General features: G+C 42.3%; 2 protein-coding genes across 2 annotated transcripts; one reads left to right on the forward strand and one right to left on the reverse strand.

Moving 5' to 3' along the window:
* Window positions 1-4,319: 4,319 nt before the first annotated feature.
* On the reverse strand, window positions 4,320-5,249 carry LOC112678151 (olfactory receptor 8S1-like). The gene has a single exon (XM_025477256.1). The coding sequence runs from the start codon at window positions 5,247-5,249 to the stop codon at window positions 4,320-4,322; it is 930 nt and encodes a 309-aa protein (XP_025333041.1).
* Window positions 5,250-10,748: 5,499 nt separating this feature from the next.
* On the forward strand, window positions 10,749-13,304 carry LOC112678265 (dnaJ homolog subfamily C member 14-like). The gene is given in 3 exon segments (XM_049102880.1): window positions 10,749-12,383; window position 12,537; window positions 12,639-13,304. Coding segments are annotated over 3 exon segments (2,115 nt in total). The 5' UTR covers window positions 10,749-10,821; the 3' UTR covers window positions 13,191-13,304.
* Window positions 13,305-18,693: the final 5,389 nt, after the last annotated feature.

An 18,693-nucleotide genomic window follows, 5' to 3' on the forward strand; every position in this document is an offset into this window, starting at 1 on the left:
GCATGCTCCAGCACTAAAGGGAGGGATTCTTCTTTTCTTTAGTTTTGTTTTTGAGAGCTTAGAACGTTCCCTCATGCTGCTTCCTGGTCAATCCATTTCTTATTTTATTCAACCTTTACCTTCTGAAATTTTATAGTGCAGGATAGATATTTAGTTAGATTTAGTCTTATTAGAATATTATTAATTATATCACCCATATTTTCCTTGCCATTGTCTCTGTTTTGACTATTTAGTTTATTAAGGACTCTAAAATCTGTATAAAAGTCTTCCACAATATTATTCAGCCATCAAAAGGAATGGAATCTTGGCATTTGCAATGACATGGATGGAACTAGAGGTATTCTGCTAAGTGAAGTAAATCAGAGAAAGACAAATACCATATGATTTCACTCATATGTGGAATTTAAGAACCAAAACATATGAACATAGGGGAAGGGAAGGAAAAATAAAATGAGATGAAAACAGAAAAGGAGGCAAACCATAAGGGGCTCTTAACTCTAAGAAACATACTGAGGATTGTTGGAAGGGATGGGGGTGGAGATGGGGTAACTGGGTGATGGGCATCAAAGAGGACACTTGTGATGAGCACAGGGTGTATTATATGCAACTGATGAATCACTAAGTTCTAGGTCTGAATCTAATAAAACAGTATATGTTACCTAAATTGAATTTAAGTAAAACATTAAAAAATTATTTCATCTTATCAATGATACATAATAATGTCTCCATTAGGTAGTATGTCTCTGAAAATATTCTTTATTTAATAACATGTTGGTTTAAGACTATTGGATACAGCATAAATATTCACCAAAGGCATTTGATTTTTTCTTTTTCTTTCATGAAAGTGTTAGCATGCCCATTTAGGCCTCATTGATTTGATTAAAAAGTATCCATAAATATGTGGAAAAAAAGAAAAATCTTCCACAATCATTATAAATTTGTTACTTTCCCTTGTTATTTTCTACAGTATTTTATGCTGTGTGACTTGAGCACTTAAGGTTCACAGTCATTTTGTCTTCTTTGTGACTTACAGATATCACTGTGGTTGTACCCTTCTAAATTTGAGAGCAATATTCATTCAGTCAGCACATACTTATTGAGCATTTACTACATGCTTGACTACTGACTACTGTACTAGATTCTTCGACTAATTTTTTTTTTTGCTTCAAATTCAATTCTGACTGACAGTGAGGCCTTGACAACTACTTTCTACTGACAGTGAGGCCTTGACAACTCAAGCAGACTTCCTGTTGAACGTGGAGCCTGACCTGGGCCTCAGTCTGATGGCCCTAAGATCATGACCTGAGCTAAAATCAGGAGATGGATGCTCAACTGACTGAGCTACCCATTATAATGTTAATTTTAATTATAATTTTTTATTGTTTAAGATAATGGGTTTTTTAGCATAGTTGACACACAATATTTACATTTGTTTCAGGTATACAGCATAGTGATTTCACAAGTTTATCCATTATAAATTCTTTATTTAAAAAATTTTTTTTTGCCCATTTCATGATTGGATTGTTTGTTTCTTTGGTGTTGAGTTTAATAAGTTCTTTATAGATCTTGGAAACTAGACATGAACAGAAATCTCACAGAGGAAGACATAGACATGGCCAACACACACATGAGAAAATGCTCCGCATCACTTGCCATCAGGGAAATACAAATCAAAACCATGATGAGATACCACCTCACACCAGTGAGAATGGGGAAAATTAACAAGGCAGGAAACCACAAATGTTGGAGAGGATGCAGAGAAAAGGGAACCCTCTTACACTGTTGGTGGGAATGTGAACTGGTGCAGCCACTCTGGAAAACTGTGTGGAGGTTCCTCAAAGAGTTAAAAATAGACCTGTCCTACGACCCAGCAATTGCACTGTTGGGGATTTACCACAAAGATTCAGATGCAATGAAACGCCGGGACACCTGCATCCCGATGTTTCTAGCAGCAATGTCCACAATAGCCAAACTGTGGAAGGAGCCTCAGTGTCCATCAAAAGATGAATGGATAAAGAAGATGTGGTTTATGTATACGATGGAATATTCCTCAGCCATTAGAAACGACAAATACCCACCATTTGCTTCAACGTAGATGGAACTGGAGGGTAGTATGTTGAGTGAAATGAGTCAATTGGAGAAGGACAAACATTATATGTTCTCATTCGTTTGGAGAATATAAATAATAGTGAAAGGGAATATAAGGGAAGGGAGAAGAAATGTGTGGGAAATATCAGAAAGGGAGACAGAACATAAAGACTCCTAACTCTGGGAAACGAACTAGGGGTGGTGGAAGGGGAGGAGGGTGGGGGGTGGGGGTGAATGGGTGACGGGCACTGAGAGGGGCACTTGACGGGATGAGTACTGGGTGTTATTCTGTATGTTGGCAAATTGAACACCAATAAAAAATAAATTTATTATTAAAATAAATAAATGAAAATAAAATAAACTTAAATAAATCAAAAAAATAAATCTGCTAACAACTTAAAAAAATTTTTTTAAAGATTATTTATTTATTTATTCATGAGAGACACACACAGAGAGAGAGAGAGGCAGAGACACAGGCAGAGGGAGAAGCAGGCTCCATGCAGGGAGCCCGACATGGGACTCGATCCCTGGTCTCCAGGGTCAGGCCCTGAGCCAAAGGCAGTACTAAACCGCTGAGCCACCAGGGCTGCCCTAAAGTCTTTATTTTTGAAGTCTTTGTTTTGTATATAACATATGGCTTTTATAATCCAATCTTTAAGTCTTTCCCTTTCAATTTGACAAGTTTGTATTTCCATTATTGTTATAGTATGTGCTTATTATTGAAGTCTTCTGCAATGTTCTTCAGAAAAACTTTTTTCCTACTGTTTTTGTGCACTCTGTGCTATTTTGTTTCCTATCTTTTGTTTGTGCAAGAATGTCACTCTGTCTTTACATTTCTGATGAACATTAGATACCAGATGACAGTGTGTAAAATGTACAGAGGAAAAAGTGGGGACCCCAAAACTCCGTAACAAGGCAAATTTTCATTCATATGTAGAGTCAAAATAAAGAGACAATCATAATTTTTTTTTTTGGCCGAGAAACAGAATGTATTTGAGCAGAGTAGGGGGGCAGACAGAGAGGGAGAGAGAGAATCCCATGCAGGCTCCACACTGAGTGTGGAGCACTCAGAGCTTTATCTCAAGACCCTGAGATCATGAACTGAGCTGAAAGCAAGAGCCAGACACTTAACTGACTGAGCCACCCAGGTGCCCCTAATATAAAGAGATTTTCAGGTATATAAGGTCTTGGAATATTTTGTAATACCTATTTCTTAAAAGAAATCTAGATAAGTGCATATTACAACAAAATCAAAGCAGAATGGAATGAAGAACTCATGCATTATGATCAGGACATTTAAAGGTGTCTGTTAGTGTTCTAGTGCTCAATCTCTCATTTCATTAATCCTCATGCTAACTATGCAATGTAGATACTATTGTTATCCCAATTTTATATATAGAAAACTGAAGCACAGAGTAGGTTAGCAATTAGACAGGATCATAAAGCTTATGGTATGAACACAGACAACTAGGCTTCTAAGGCTATGAACTTAACCATTATGCTCTGCTGTGCAAAAGGAGGTATATAGGGGAATGTGCTATGAAAGAGAAGTCAGTGAATAGTAAATAAACTTAGATGTAGAATGAAGACTAAAAAACTATAGGCTATGATTGAAATCCAGAATTTAATTGATTCAACAGCACCTAATGTAAAGATAAAAATGTGTTGATAATATCCAGGGAGAAGAATCCCAGAGTGTAAAAAATAAAACAAAATAAAACAACTGGGGAAGGAGGTTGAAATGACAGAGGGAAAAGGGATTGTTAAAGTAAACTTAATTTATAATCTTTGATGGGTGGTGTCAACATCTTTTGTTTTTAGAGTTGAAATTCATATATACTAATTTAAGACTAGTTTAGAATGATAAGAGAAGTAAAAATTGTCCATATGTTATGAAGGACAATCAAATTAATAAAATCCTTAATGAAGAAGATCCATTAGACAAAATTAATAAGGATGACAAGATAAAGTACAGTATGATTAATTCAGGAGATAAAACATCTGTGAGCTATACGAAGGAAATAGTGCTGATGGTGTAAAATATCAGAAGAAAACATAGAACTTTATATCCACAGAGCTAAAGTAGATACAATTTTATTTTTTATTGTCAATATAACCAAAGAGATGATAGTATAGGGCTCTCTTCCAGCTAGCAGTCCAGAATTGTACTTTAAGTTCAAGCAGTTGGCAAAGCAAACTCATCTGCTACATACTCTATCCTTGTCAACTACCTAAGAGTGTAGGTATTTTCCTAGTGTCCTTCTCACAGCTGCCTTCACTTCTTTATTCTTTAGGCTGTAGATGAGGGGATTCAGCAAGGGTGTGACTGCACTGTACTGCAAGGAGGAGAGCAAATCCAGGGAGGAACCGGAGGTGGGCATAAGGTAGCGAATCAAACCTGAGCCAAAGAACAGAGTCACTGCAATGAGGTGGGAAGAGCAGGTGGAGAAGGTCTTGCTTCTGCCTGAGGTAGAGCTGATGCTCAGGATGGTGGAGACAATACGGGCATAGGAGAAGAAGATTGGGAGGAAGGTCCCAAGGCCATGCAGTAAGATGGAGCAGATCAAGATGTCAACATTGATAGAAATATCTGAGCAAGAGAGAGGGAAGAGGGAGGGCAGCTCACAGATGTAATGATGTATGGTTTGGGCCTCACAGAAGTCCAGGTTAATAGCCAAGAACACAATCACAACCGAATTCAGGCAGGCCAGACCCCATGAGATCAACACGAGCTTCACACAGAACTGGGTGCTCATCACCTGGCCATAGAGCAGTGGGTGGCAGATGGCAGCATAGCGGTCATAGGCCATCACTGAGAGCAGAAAGGCTTCGGTCCCTGCAGTGATAAACACAAAGAACACCTGGGTGAGGCAGCCCTCCACTGAGATGGTTCTCTTCTCAGACAGAAGGTCCTTCAGGAGCTTGGGCACAGTGACAGAAGAGAAGCAGAGGTCTAGGAAGGACAGGTTACTCAGGAAGAAGTACATGGGAGTGTGGAGGCGAGAATCAGCCCTGATCACCAGCAGCATCATCAGGTTCCCCATCATAGTCAGGAGGTAGATCCCCAGGAAGAACACAAAGAGCAGAGCTTCGATGTAGGGGTCGTCGGACAGCCCAAGGAGAATGAACTCCGTGATGGTGCTGTGGTTCCTCCAGGCCATTTGTGGAGGGGGTTTCCCTGGAGTAATAGAGAAATAGTGATGAGATCCCTCTCCTTCACGTCATCACTCCTCTTACCATACATGCTTCCCTGCTTCCCTATACTCTGTGCGGACATCTCAAGGCTGCCCTCACTGTCTATCAGGAAGAATTTTTATCTTGTTTGGTTATTACTGATCTGGTTCACAGTGTTTGCATAGTTCAGAGAATCTTCTTCTTCTTCCATAGGCATTTACCTGGAAAAATGAGTCTCGCTGGTTCACCTCCCATCCGTGCATTAAGATTCTATTGCATTCTTCCTAGCGTTTAAAAACCTAAAAATTCTGCATGTATCTGCAGGGATCTTCAAAACCTTCTCTTTTCAATTTCTGAATGATAATTTTGTGTTCAAAAATCATCCAATGTCTCCTTACCAGAGCTGACATCCATTAGGCAAAGTAGGCGCCTATCTTACATGCCTGATTAAAAATAATAAATTTCGGGATCCCTGGGTGGCTCAGCGGTTTGGCGCCTGCCTTTGGCCCAGGGCGCGATCCTGGAGACCCGGGATCGAATCCCACGTCAGGCTCCCGGTGCATGGAGCCTGCTTCTCCCTCTGCCTGTGTCTCTGCCTCTCTCTCTCTCTCTCTCTGTGACTATCATGCATAAATAAATAAAATCTTTAAAAAAATAATAAATTTCTTTTAAGATCAGAAGAAAAAGTGAATATAATACAATCTGTATTGTATCCATTTTTAAAACTGCTGCAATAATATAAATTATAATATTTTTTATGGAAAGGGGTCTATGAAGGCAAAAGTACCTGGGACCATGGAAGTCATAATGTGTCACTGTTCTCTACTTCATAACAAGCATTTAAGTAAAATAAGACTTTATTAAATACACTTTCTTAATGACTATCTCAATTGTTTCAAAGTAGTTCTATAAGATTGGAGAGGGAATTTTTATACCTGTGAGAAGTCTCATATTAAGGGATATTTGCAATGTCATGTTACAATAAGTAGAAGAAGGAAATAAATGCCATTATTTTTTTCTAATTACAATCCAATGTCTAGGCTTAGTCCACATCATGAGGAACACTTTTCTTACCTGGACCTTAAAATTCTTCCTCATCTGCCCTTAAACTTTTGGCCATTTTGGCTGTTTTTGACCAGAAAGGTCTGTTTCTGTGTCTTTGCTCACCTTCTCCTCTATATGTTCTCCTCTTAATTCCAGAGATGCAGACTCTCATGGGCCTTCCAATGTCACCTATAGCCCTGCTCAATTCCTTATAGCCTGACCCCACTTCTCCCTCCTTGAACTCCCAGCTCTCTGTTCAAATCACGGGGCCACCTGCTCTCAGGTGCTTTATGTGATGGTCTGATTCTGTGTCTGGCTTATGGGGGACATCTATCTGGGTTTTCCCCTCCCCATTGTGAGCTCCATGAGAACAGAGCCACAACTGGACAAGCACAGTCACAAACTGGCATATCTCGGGCTCTGTCCCACCCATTAGCTTCTGATGACCTCTCCAATTTCTGTCCAATTGAGGCATCTCCTGTGTATCTCAGAGACCTCTTGACCACACTCAGCACAGTCTCATCACTTCCTCCATGAGCCCTCATGGCACTGGCACCTGGAGGCAGCACTGTGGACATGGCTGTCTGCCCTGTTGCCAGGCCCTCCACTCATGAAGATTGGAAGCCACAGCTGCTGAATTTCAAGGTTGTTATCATCTGCACAGACCTCACCAGCTCATGCTGCTTCCATCCTGTCTCTCCTGCTCTCATACTGATAGAATCCATGGGTGCTGTGGCCACCATTGCAAGAATGTGCTTGTGTTCTTATTGTGGACATGTTATTCCTCTATGGCCCCCTCTAGGGTCAGAGGCAAAGGGATTATAATTTTCTTTTAAACAAAGTTTTTTGGATCCCTTTATCCAGATTTCAGCTGTGTAACCAGGAGGAGTAGATGGTGAGCCATTTAGGTAAATGAGGATACTAAGATTCATTTTGACCCCTAACTTCTTGGACTATATAGGGAGTCACTGTCCTATGAGAAGATTCCCTCCTCACTTGGATGTTTAAAGCTAAGTCATCAGCATTCTTTTTTGTCTGTCAGTCCACAGTCTGATCCCACAGTAGGCTTCTGTCTTCATAGAACTATTTAACCACACTGACCCAGAGAACCCTGCTTCTGACCCTTTGGGCTTTGCCAGCAATGTATGACCAGGTGCTAACTTACATTAAGGAAAGCCTAACTGCTGATCCAATTAACAAATCCACTAGTCCCACCTCAGTCCATCTTAGCCCTGAGTCTAGGTTACCTGTGTGCCAGGACAGATAGTGAGATGTTCACTGTTACGTGCCTGCAGGACATTAGCTTTGTTCCAGTGATGGTGAAGCATAACTGGCTGGAGAAGTTACATTTGAGGATCCTGCATGGATAAAATTGCAGATACTGCTGAGAGCAAACTCTGGGTGAATCTATGCAATCCACACAAAATGATATGATAAATGGAAGCCATTCTCTTCAAAGACTCATGTATTTCAAAATATTTATGGATATGTCTACCTTGAAAATCACTTCCTTTCTTCCATTGACACTCACAAGGGGCACCGGGCTACAGTGCCCATAGGGGGTTCAAGCTGTCATCTGAAGAACACTGTAGTAGTTGTGCAAAATCCTTTTCTGTCCTGACATAGGTCATATTATGTATAAACAAAGACACCAGTTACTTCTCTCATGTGATTTTCAGGTTGCTCACAGAATGGAATCTTCCTCCCCATCACCATTTTTGAACAATACTTCAAATCGATGCCTGAGATTTCTTTAGTGACCAGGGACAATTCTTAGCATTTACATCCTGGATCAATTAAGCATGAAAATAAAACACTTGCAGTCACCCTTCTGAAGGGAAGATATTGGCTTCATTTAATCCTGAGCTTTACCAGACCGATGCCAGATGCAGACCATGGATTGTGAGCAGGAGAGGATTGAGGGAAAGTAGGGAGACTGGTGATGGAGGGTTGGGAGCTGTTAAAGGAGGGGATTTCAGCAGTGTCTTTGATGAACACCTGCATCATTATTTTGCCACCTGGGACACTTCACATTCATCGGACACCTGGATATTTGCTCAATTTCTCTTACAAAGCTATATGGCAGGATATCGGGTATGTATATGATTTTGTGGCTTTCAGGAGGTTAACTAAGATCAGCATCTTCTCCAATGGAGCTGCTAATATAGCAAATCACAGATTCATTTTTCAGACTTAAGGATGAAGCCCAAAGTTGAGAACAACTCTGCTGGAGCTATGATCACCCAATCTTGCCCAAAGAGGAAGCTATTTGACAGCCAGTTTCCATTAAGAGGGAGTGTTTGGTGTGTGGAAAACTTACCTGCGCACTGGCTGTTTAAAGCTGTCTTTGGAATGAAGAAATGTTTGAAAGCTGTGTGCTGAAGGTCAGGCTAGACACGGTGGCTCTAGGATCCTATGAGCTGGTCTGTGGCAAAGAGACCCTAGGTCCTAGGTGCATGAGGTGAAATCTGTGTGGAGGAGAAGCATATCAGCACTGGGAGCAGGTGGGACCTGAGACAAACTGATCCACTGCAGTATTCTCAGAGCTGTCCTCTCCTCTCCTCTCTCACACTATTCACAGTGTCTCATGGTGACTAGTTCTCAGGTGACTTGAATATCAAGGAAAGGAAGTCTACTGTGCTTCTACTGTGTACTGGGCAAGCAGGAAAACAGGTGGCTCTGATAGTGTGATCCGTATTTCTGACTGTCCTCTTTCATTGCAGGCGTCAGTCTTTTTCAATGCTTTGGGATCCTGAAGCATGAGAAGATTGATGCCTAGACTTTAAAGTGTCACTGTCTTCAGGTGAAGCAGGGAGGGAGAGAAAGTGTCCAAGGCAGCTGGGACAAAAGCACCATTTGGACAGAGGGAGATACAGAGTCTCACCCAGGGAGATGGTCTGCCAAGGAGTGGGGTGTTCCCACCTCTAGCTTAGGGACAAGGAATGTGTGGAGCAGGAGCCTGAGGCTTTAGGACCAATGGAAGAGATCCTGAGGTGGAGATGGAGGAGAACAAAACACCAGCAGAATTGAAACATTCAGAGAGCATCCCAGGCAGAAAAATAGGAGGACCACCAGAAACACAGAGAAAATATTACCATTCTCCTGGCTTTTCTTGGAGGAGGCAACTCCACGCGTTCCGTCTTCACCATCAGGACCAGACACTTGGTAGGTAATCCCAATAAGAGAAGTCCTGTCACAAGCATCTCTTTACAGAGCACATAGCCTGTTCCCTTGGCTGTCAGTGAGTGAAGGAAGTTAGAATAGGGGAAGCTCTGGAAGCACTGGATCTATCAGAGCATCAGGATTATTTTCCAGAATACCTAAAGAGAGGGGTGTCATTCTGCAATGGAGGCCACTCTATGGAAGGACAGGGACAACATTTCCAAATAGTTCATATTCTGAACAACAGACACACATTTCATGAATACCTTCTCTCCTGATCTCAGGGGCAGTAGTGTGCTAGGTCTTCCTTTATGCTCTCTGTGCTTCTGAATGCTCTTCTCAGAGTGTCACTTAAAGAAGGAAGAATCGACCAGAACCAATCAAAGGCTGCCTGTACTTCAGCAGCCATGGGGTGGTGTGGGCCCCCAGGGGAAGCTGGGCTGCTGCCCTGTAATCCCTGAAGTCCTAGCCTGAAGCTGAGCTCTGGACTCAGTAACCACAGCTTGCTATAACTAGAAAGGTAAATGTAGTCTGAGGTACAGGAGTTATCTCCAGGGTGATATTTCAATTTTCTGAATTAAGGCAATTATTTAAAGTCTAGGAGAGGACAGCGGGAGGGCAGAATACCTGTGCCTTCCTGCCTGTAGCCCTTTGTTTCTCTTGGGCCCTGTAAATGTCATTCCTTGAGTAAGGTTACATCAGACCTGAAATCCTGACTGCTTAATGTGACAGCGCCTCAGCTAATGAAAATCTCACTTCTAGGAAGCTAGCAGGACTCCTTGTAATAAAGGCCATTTTAGTGTGATTTTTGGTATTTGGAAAGCTTTGATCCTTGGCTGGCACTGCATCTGTAAAATATGAGTGTAAGTAAGGTAAGAGGCAGTTTGGGACTTGACATGAATAGGTGAGCAGTGGAATAGCTGCTGGAGCCCTAGAGCACTTTGGCTCAGCCTGGAAGGGACAGGAAAAGGCGTTGTAAATGAGTGGAGTGCACCTTCTCCAGCCCCCACCCCCCCGCCCCGGGAACCTGGAGGAGGTTTTCTTTTATATATATATATATGTAGTGAATGATCATGCTTTATTGGAGAGATCTGCCGAACAGATGAAGGCAGCCCAGTGGGCATCTTACTTCCCACTTTGGCTTAGAAAGATCAACTGGAGCCAGGTTCCTCTGGGCAACTTTTCATCCTCATCCCTCCAAAGGGTGGGGACTCGGGAGCCTGGGGAGCTGCTCTCATAGCTCCCCCTGGCCCTTGGCCCAGCTGCTCGAGGGGGAGGAGTTACCACCGCTCTTCAGGCATCAGAACTCATCATGATGGCTGTGACCTAAAATCCTCAGGAAGCCCCGGGGTCATGGCCCAGAAGCACCCCGGAGAAAGAGGGTTGTGTGGAGCCCACCACAGTGGTGTTGCCTCCTTCAGGACTTGAGGATCCTCTGTGGACCCTGAAATACTTTCATTCTCAGGACTCAGGGACTCAGCGGGGCCTGCTCCCAGTGGTACCCGCTGCCTCACAGAGCACTCTAGTCCCAAGTACACACAGCCCCCAAACCCAGCCCACTGGTCGGATCCAAGCCATGGCCCCCCAAGGGGTCCTGGACCCCCTAGGGATGGAGAGGACCCCGATCAGAGTGAGGCATCTTCAGAAGAAGAGTCAGGAGTGGACCAGGAACTCTCAAGAGAGAATGAGGCCGGGTACCAGGAGGATGGGAACCCTTCTTTTCTTTCCATTCCGTCTGCTTGCAACTGCCAGGGAACCCCTGGAATCCCTGAAGGGCCTTACTCTGAGGGAGGAGATAGCTCTCCTAGCAACTTTTGCCATCATTGTACCTCTCCAGTTTTGGGGGAAGATGAAGAGTTGGAAGAGGAATATGATGATGAGGAACCTCTCAAGTTCCCCAGTGATTTTTCACGTGTGCCCAGTGGGAAGAAACCTCCACCCCGGAGACAGCGGCACCGCATTCTGGCCAAGGAGGATACTCGGGACGGTGGACGCAGAGATCCCAGGTCCCCTGGCCGACATCGGCTGGGCCGGAAACGAAGTCAGGCAGATAAGCGCAGAGGCCTCGGATTATGGGGAGCAGAGGAACTATGTCAGCTTGGACAGGCAGGCTTCTGGTGGCTGATTGAACTGCTGGTATTGGTGGGAGAGTACGTGGAAACTTGTGGCCATCTCATCTATGCATGCAGGCAGCTGAAAGGCAGTGATCTGGACCTTTTTCGAGTCTGGTTGGGAGTCTGGGCAGGGTGGCTGGGGAGCTGGGCCCAGGTGATGTTCCAATTTCTGAGCCAAGGATGTTGCTATGGAGCAGGGCTGTTCACCTGTTTTCTTAGGCTACAGGGTGCTTTGCTGCTCCTGGCTCTGGCCCTCTTGTTGGGCTGTCTACAGTTGGGCTGGCGGTTTCTGGTGGGACTGGGTGACCGGTTAGGCTGGAGGGGTAAAGCTACTTGGCTCTTTTCTTGGTTGGATTTCCCCACCTTGCAGCGTTGCCTGATTCTGTTAAGAGATAGCAGGCCATGGCAGCAGTTGGTAAAAATGTTTCAGTGGGGTTGGCTGGAGTTGCCTTGGGTCAAGCCAAGGACTAACAGGCAGGGGAATGCACCTGTAGCTGGTGGTCGCTACTGCCAGCCTGAAGAGGAAGTGGCTCGACTCTTGACCATGGCTGGGGTTCCTGAGGATGAGCTAAACCCTTTCCATGTGTTGGGGGTTGAAGCCACAGCATCAGATGTTGAACTGAAGAAGGCCTATAGGCAGCTGGCAGTGATGGTTCATCCTGACAAAAATCATCATCCCCGGGCTGAAGAGGCCTTCAAGGTTTTACGGGCAGCTTGGGACATTGTCAGCAACCCTGAAAGGCAGAAGGAATATGAAATGAAACGAATGGCAGAGAATGAGCTGAGCCGGTCAGTGAATGAGTTTCTTTTTTTTTTTTTTTTTTTTTTCTGTTTTTTTTTTTTTTTTATTGGTGTTCAATTTACTAACATACAGAATAATACCCAGTGCCCGTCACCCATTCACTCCCACCCCCCGCCCTCCTCCCCTTCTACCACCCCTAGTTCGTTTCCCAGAGTTAGCAGTCTTTACGTTCTGTCTCCCTTTCTGATATTTCCCACACATTTCTTCTCCCTTCCCTTATTTTCCCTTTCACTATTATTTATATAGTGAATGAGTTTCTGTCCAAGCTGCAGGATGACCTCAAAGAAGCAATGAATACTATGATGTGCAGCCGATGCCAGGGAAAGCATAGGAGGTTTGAAATGGACCGGGAACCTAAGAGTGCCAGATACTGTGCTGAGTGTAATAAACTGCATCCTGCTGAGGAAGGAGACTTTTGGGCAGAGTCAAGCATGTTGGGCCTCAAGATCACCTATTTTGCACTGATGGATGGAAAGGTGTATGATATCACAGAATGGGCTGGATGCCAGCGTGTGGGAATCTCCCCAGATACCCACAGAGTCCCCTATCACATCTCATTTGGTTCTCGGATTCCAGGCACCAGTGGGCGGCAGAGAACAACCCCAGATGCCCCTCCTGCTGACTTTCAGGATTTCTTGAGCCGGATCTTTCAAGTACCCCCAGGCCAGATGCCCAATGGGAACTTCTTTGCAGCTCCTCAGCCTGGCCCTGGGGCCACTGCAGCCTCTAAGCCCAACAGCACAGTACCCAAGGGAGAAGCCAAACCGAAGCTGCGGAAGAAAGTGAGGAGGCCCTTCCAATGTTGACACCCCTTCTCTTCTTTCCTCAGATCAATGTCAGGGAGTCAAAAGGGCTGTGTATAGCACAGGATGGAGTTTTGATTGTTTATTTTTAAATATTTAAAAAAGGGAAAATTTTAAGCTCAAATTGTTCACTCAGTACTTGTAGGAAGCCCCGGAACCACTTTCCCTCTTCCACCAGCACCTAGGAACTGAATCTTGTCTTCTGACAATACCAAAGAAATAGGGGGTGAGAGCCTGGACCCGGGCTGGACAGTATCTCCCATGGTTGTGTGGGAACTGGGTATTTCCCTGGGGTCTGTATGCCTTTGTCTTTTGCTTCTAGAGCAGATGACACTTTTCCCCCTCTTTTTAAACTACAAGTCTATCTTATTTTTTGGCCCATTTCAGGAGGGAGCCCCCTCCTTTATGCCAACATACTAGTTAAAAGACAGAACAAGAAGCATGTAGCCCTAATTATAGGAGATTATACAGAGTTCAGAGTGGGAACTCTGAATTTTTCCTCTGACATTCACCTTGTGGGTAATCACCCAACTTCATGCTTGTTGCTGCAGGGATGGCCAAAACTAATAATTTTTAAAAAGCAGACTCATAAAAAAAAAAAAAAAAAAAAAAAAAAAGCAGACTCATGTCCTCTGCCCTTGGGTGAGGGGGAAGGATAAAGGGGCTCCCAGAAGCCCCCTTATGATCCAAGGGTTTGTATTTTTTTAAGTTTGTTCATATTTGTATGTATATATCTATTTAAAGCCAGGGGATTATCTTTCTATAAATATATAACTGGCAAAAAAAACAAAACAAAACAAAACAAAAAAAAAAAACAACAAAAAAACCCCACAAAAAACAAAGGGTGGGGACTCTTGCAACCATTTCCTTGAAGGATCAACCTCATTGACTACGATACTGCTACTGTGCAACGTTTGATCCTCTGTTTTGTTTCTTATATTTCACATATGAGTGAAATCATACGATAATTGTCTTTCTCTGATTGACCTATTTTGCTCAGCATAATACCCTCCAGTGCCATCCACCTCGCTGGCAACATAAGATTTCATTTTTTTTTCGATGGCTGAGTAATAGTCCTTTGTACATATGTAGTACATCTTCTTTATCCATTCATTTTGCCAATGGACATCTGGGCTCTTTCCATAGTTTGACCATGCAGACATTGGTGCCATAAACATTGGGGTGCAGGTGCCCCCTTGGATCATTATCTTTGTATCTTTTGGGTAAATACCTAGTAGTGTAAGTCCTGGGTTGTGGGTAGCTCTATTTTTAACTTTTTGAGGAACTTCTGGTGCAAGAGAGCTTGGCTCCTGTCTCAGGGAGTGGAAGAATGAATCTCGTGGACAAAGGAGAATGAGTAAAGTCGATAGAAGTTTGTTATGCAAGGATACAGAAAATGCTATCAGGAGTGAGGGGGTTCCGGACAGAGTTGCCATTGAGGGCTTTTTTGGCTGGCCTTTTATTGAGAGCCTAACCAGGGAGTTTATGGCCTTGAGATTTCTTGTGCTGTCTTGAGTGAATGACATAAGGCTGTCTTTTAGTCTGGAGTCTTTGTGATTACTTTGTAGCTGTCAAAGAAAGATAACATTTTGGAGCCAGGGCGCCAGATTTACTTCCTTTTCTCTGTTTTTGTTGCCTTATCTCTAGTATCCTTGGGATTTATAGGAGCGTCACTCTGGGGCTTCTTGGTATCCTTGGAAATATGGGAGCCTGACTCTGGGCCTTTCCGTTATTTTTCCCTGCCTAGCTCCATCTGCCCTAACTCAACTCCATACTCCAGACTGGTTATACCAGCTTGCATTCCTCCCAGCAGTGTAAGAGTACCAGCAGTGTACCTTTCCCTGCATCTTGAGGTAATTCTTTGTTTGTTTGTTTTTCATCTATCTTGGCTGTTTATTTCCCGTTCTGTGAACAATCTATTCACGTTCTTTGCCATTTTTCTTCTGCAGTGTTTTTGTTGCTGCTCTTTTTTTTTGTTTATGTTTTTATTGGAGTTTGATTTGCCAACATATAGTATAACACCCAGTGCTCATCCTGTCCCCTCAGTGCCCATCACCCAGTCACCTCATCCCCCGCCCACCTCCCCTTCCACTACCGCTTGTTCGTTTCCCAGAGTTAGGAGTCTCTCATGTTCTGTCACCTTCTCTGATTTTTCCCACTCATTTTCTCTCCTTTGCCCTATAATCCTTTCACTATTTTGTATATTCCCCATATGAGTGAAACCATATGATAATTTTCCTTCTTTATTGACTTATGTCACTCAGCATAATACCCTCCAGTTCCACCTACGTGGAAGCAAATGGTGGCTATTTGTTGTGTCTAATGACTGAAAATGGTTCAGTTTTCTTTTTCTTGAGTTACATATTCCTCTAAATTAAACAAAAGCCTGCTTTTCAAATGTATTGAGATGAATTTTAGTATTTCCTTAAGGTTTTTATTCTTTTATCAGAGTTGTATTATTGGTTTCTTTTTTCTTAGATGTATTTATGGAGTTATTTCAAATTTATAGATCTTTTGAAAGTCTTAACTTCTCAACTTTATTTTTCTGCATCTGACTTGTTAATTTGTGCCTTTGAGTTCCTTTTCTTCCTTTCTTATGTTTGTTTTTTTTTTTTCTTGGTAATGATTGGATTTGAGCTTTCGGTAGCATAAATTTTTCCTGGTTATTAGTGAATGCATATAAGATAGATAAAGATAATGGTTGCCCTCGTACTGTTTTGTAACTGTAGTATATAATATTCTTTTGTTCATTAAATTCTTAATACGGTTTTTTTAGTTTCGACACTACTTACTTACATTTACATATCACATTGTCATTTGTCAATCGTAGGCATATACAATTTGATATAGAATATTATTACATTAAATATCAAGTAAGAAATGATTAAAGAGAGGTCTTTAATAGTCACTGCTTTTAGTATGCCTTTCTTTCCTTTTTTTTTTTTTTAAAGATTTTATTTATTTATTCATGAGAGACACACAGAGAGAGAGAGAGAGGCAGAGACAGAGGCAGAGGGAGAAGCAGGCTCCATGAGGGGGCCCAACATGTGACTCGATCCGAGGTCTCTAGGATCAAGTCCTGGACTGAAGACGCTGCTAAACCGCTGAGCCACCCACACTCCCCTAGTCTGCCTGTCTTAATGTAATTTATACTCATTGAAATTCTTTTAGATGGCAGAGTAATGTTCTATATCTATATCTATATATCTATATCTATATATCTCACATCTTTTTTTAAAAGATTTTATTTATTTATTCATGAGATACAAAGAGAGTGAGAGAGAGGCAGAGACACAGGTAGAGGGAGAAGCAGGCTTCATGCAGGAACCTGACGTAGGACTCGATCCTGGGTCTCCAGGATCAGGCCCTGGTCTGAGGGTGTTGCTAAACTGTTGAGCCACCCAGGCTGCCCTAGACCACATTTTCTTTATCCATGCATCAGTCAATTTCCTTGGTGCTCTTTCTATAATTTGACTATTATTGATGCTGCTGCTATAAACATCAGGATGTGAGTGGCCCTTTAAATTGGTATTTTTGTATTGTTTGGGTAAATACCTAGTAGTGCAATTGCTAGAATGTAGGGTAGTTTTATTTTTAACTTTTATTTTGGAAAATGTTTGTTTATTTGAGAGAGAGAGAGAGAGAGAGAGAGAGAGAGCATCCCAAGCAGACTACAGGTGAGTGGGGAATCTGAAGTGGATTTTCATTCATCTCAAGACCCTGAGATCACAACCTGAGCCAAACTGAAGAGTCAGATGCTCAACTGACTGTGCCACCCAGCTGCCCCTATTCTTAAGGTTCAGAGGAACTTCCATACTGTTTTCCAGATGGCTGTACCAGTTTATATCCCCACCAACAGTGCAAGAAGGTTCTCCTTTTTCCCCTCCTTCCCAATACCTGTTGTTTCCTGTGTTAATTTTAGCCATTCTGACAGATGTGAGGACGTATCTCACTGTGGTTTTTGACTTGTGTTGCCCTGATGATGAGTGATGTTGAACAACTTTTCATGTGTCTTTTAGTTATCTGGATGTCTACTTTGAGAAAGGTCTGCTATGTCCTCCACTCATTTCTTAACTGCATTATTTGGGTTTTTTTTTAGTGTTGAGTTTGATAAGCTCATTATAGATTTTGGATACTAATTTATCAGATTAGGTCATTTGCAAATATTTTCTCCCATTGTGAAGGTTGCCTTTTAGTTTGTTGTTTCCCTTGCTGTGCTGAAGCTTTTTATCTTGATGAAGTCCCAATAGTTCATTTTTGCTTTTGTTTCCCTTGCCTCTGGGGACATGTCTAGCAAGAAGTTGCTGTGGCCGTGGTCAGAGAGGTTGCTGCCTGTGTTTTCTTCTAGGATTTTGATGGTTTCCTGTCTCATGCTTAAGTCTTTCATCACTTTTGAATTTATTTTTGTGTATGATGTATTTTTGTGATTTTTGTGTATGATGTACTCAGCAAACAGTAGAGCACAGATTTTCCAAATAAGGAACCACAGTCAAAGTGGTACAGTTTCATTCTTCTGCATGTTACTGTCCAGTTTCCCAACACCATTGGTTGAAGAGACTGTCTTTTTCCCCATTGGATATTCTTTCCTGCTTTGTTGAAGATTAGTTGACCATATAGTTGTAGGTCCATTTCTGGGTTTTTATTCTGCTCCATTGGCCTATGTGTCTGTTTTTGTACCAGTACCAACTGTCTTATGACTACAGCTTTGAAATATAGCTTGATGTCTAGAATTGTGATGCTGCCAGCTTTGCTTTTCTTTTTCAAGATTGCTTTGGCTATGTGCGGTCTTATCTGGTTCCATACAAATTTTAGGATTGCTTGTTCTAGCTCTGTGAGAAATGCTAGGAGTGTTTGGATTGGGATTGCATTAAATGTGTAGATTGTTTTCAGTAGTATGGACATTTTGACAATATTTGTTCTTCCAAACCAAGAGCATGGAATGTTTTTCCATTTCTTTGTGTCCTCTTCAATTTCTTTCATAAGTGTTCAATAGTTTTCAGCGTACAGATCTTTTACTTCTTTGGTTAGGTTTATTCCTAGGTATCCTATGGTATTTAGCACATCAACATAAAGTTTAGCTTGTTTTGTTGACATAGGATTTTTTCTGTTTGCCAATGCTTTATTTAAAAACTTACTAGAAGTTGGGATTTGCAAATGTTAACTTCTGTTTAATAATGTCTCCCTTGTTTTTAGTTCTTTGTGCAACACCTCATCAGATGCTGAATCACCTGAAATGATCATCAAATCTTTTCAACCTAATTATTTTGATGTCTTATCCATCTGTTTTGTGGAAAATTGTCTACATTCCCTTGCAAACAGTGGAGCACAGGCTTTCCAAATAAGGAGCCCTTGTCAAGGACTATCACCTTGGAGTAATAGTCAAGCTCTATTTAGACAAACTCAGGACTCCTTCTTCCAAATTGTGTGTCACTGTGTGTGGGAGAAGGTGGGAACAAAAAAGAAATGCAAAGGAACACGGTCTTTGTAACCATGTGTCTGTCACTAC

This window comes from Canis lupus, chromosome 27, assembly GCF_003254725.2.
Source record: "Canis lupus dingo isolate Sandy chromosome 27, ASM325472v2, whole genome shotgun sequence".
NCBI classification, from domain to species: domain Eukaryota; kingdom Metazoa; phylum Chordata; class Mammalia; order Carnivora; family Canidae; genus Canis; species Canis lupus.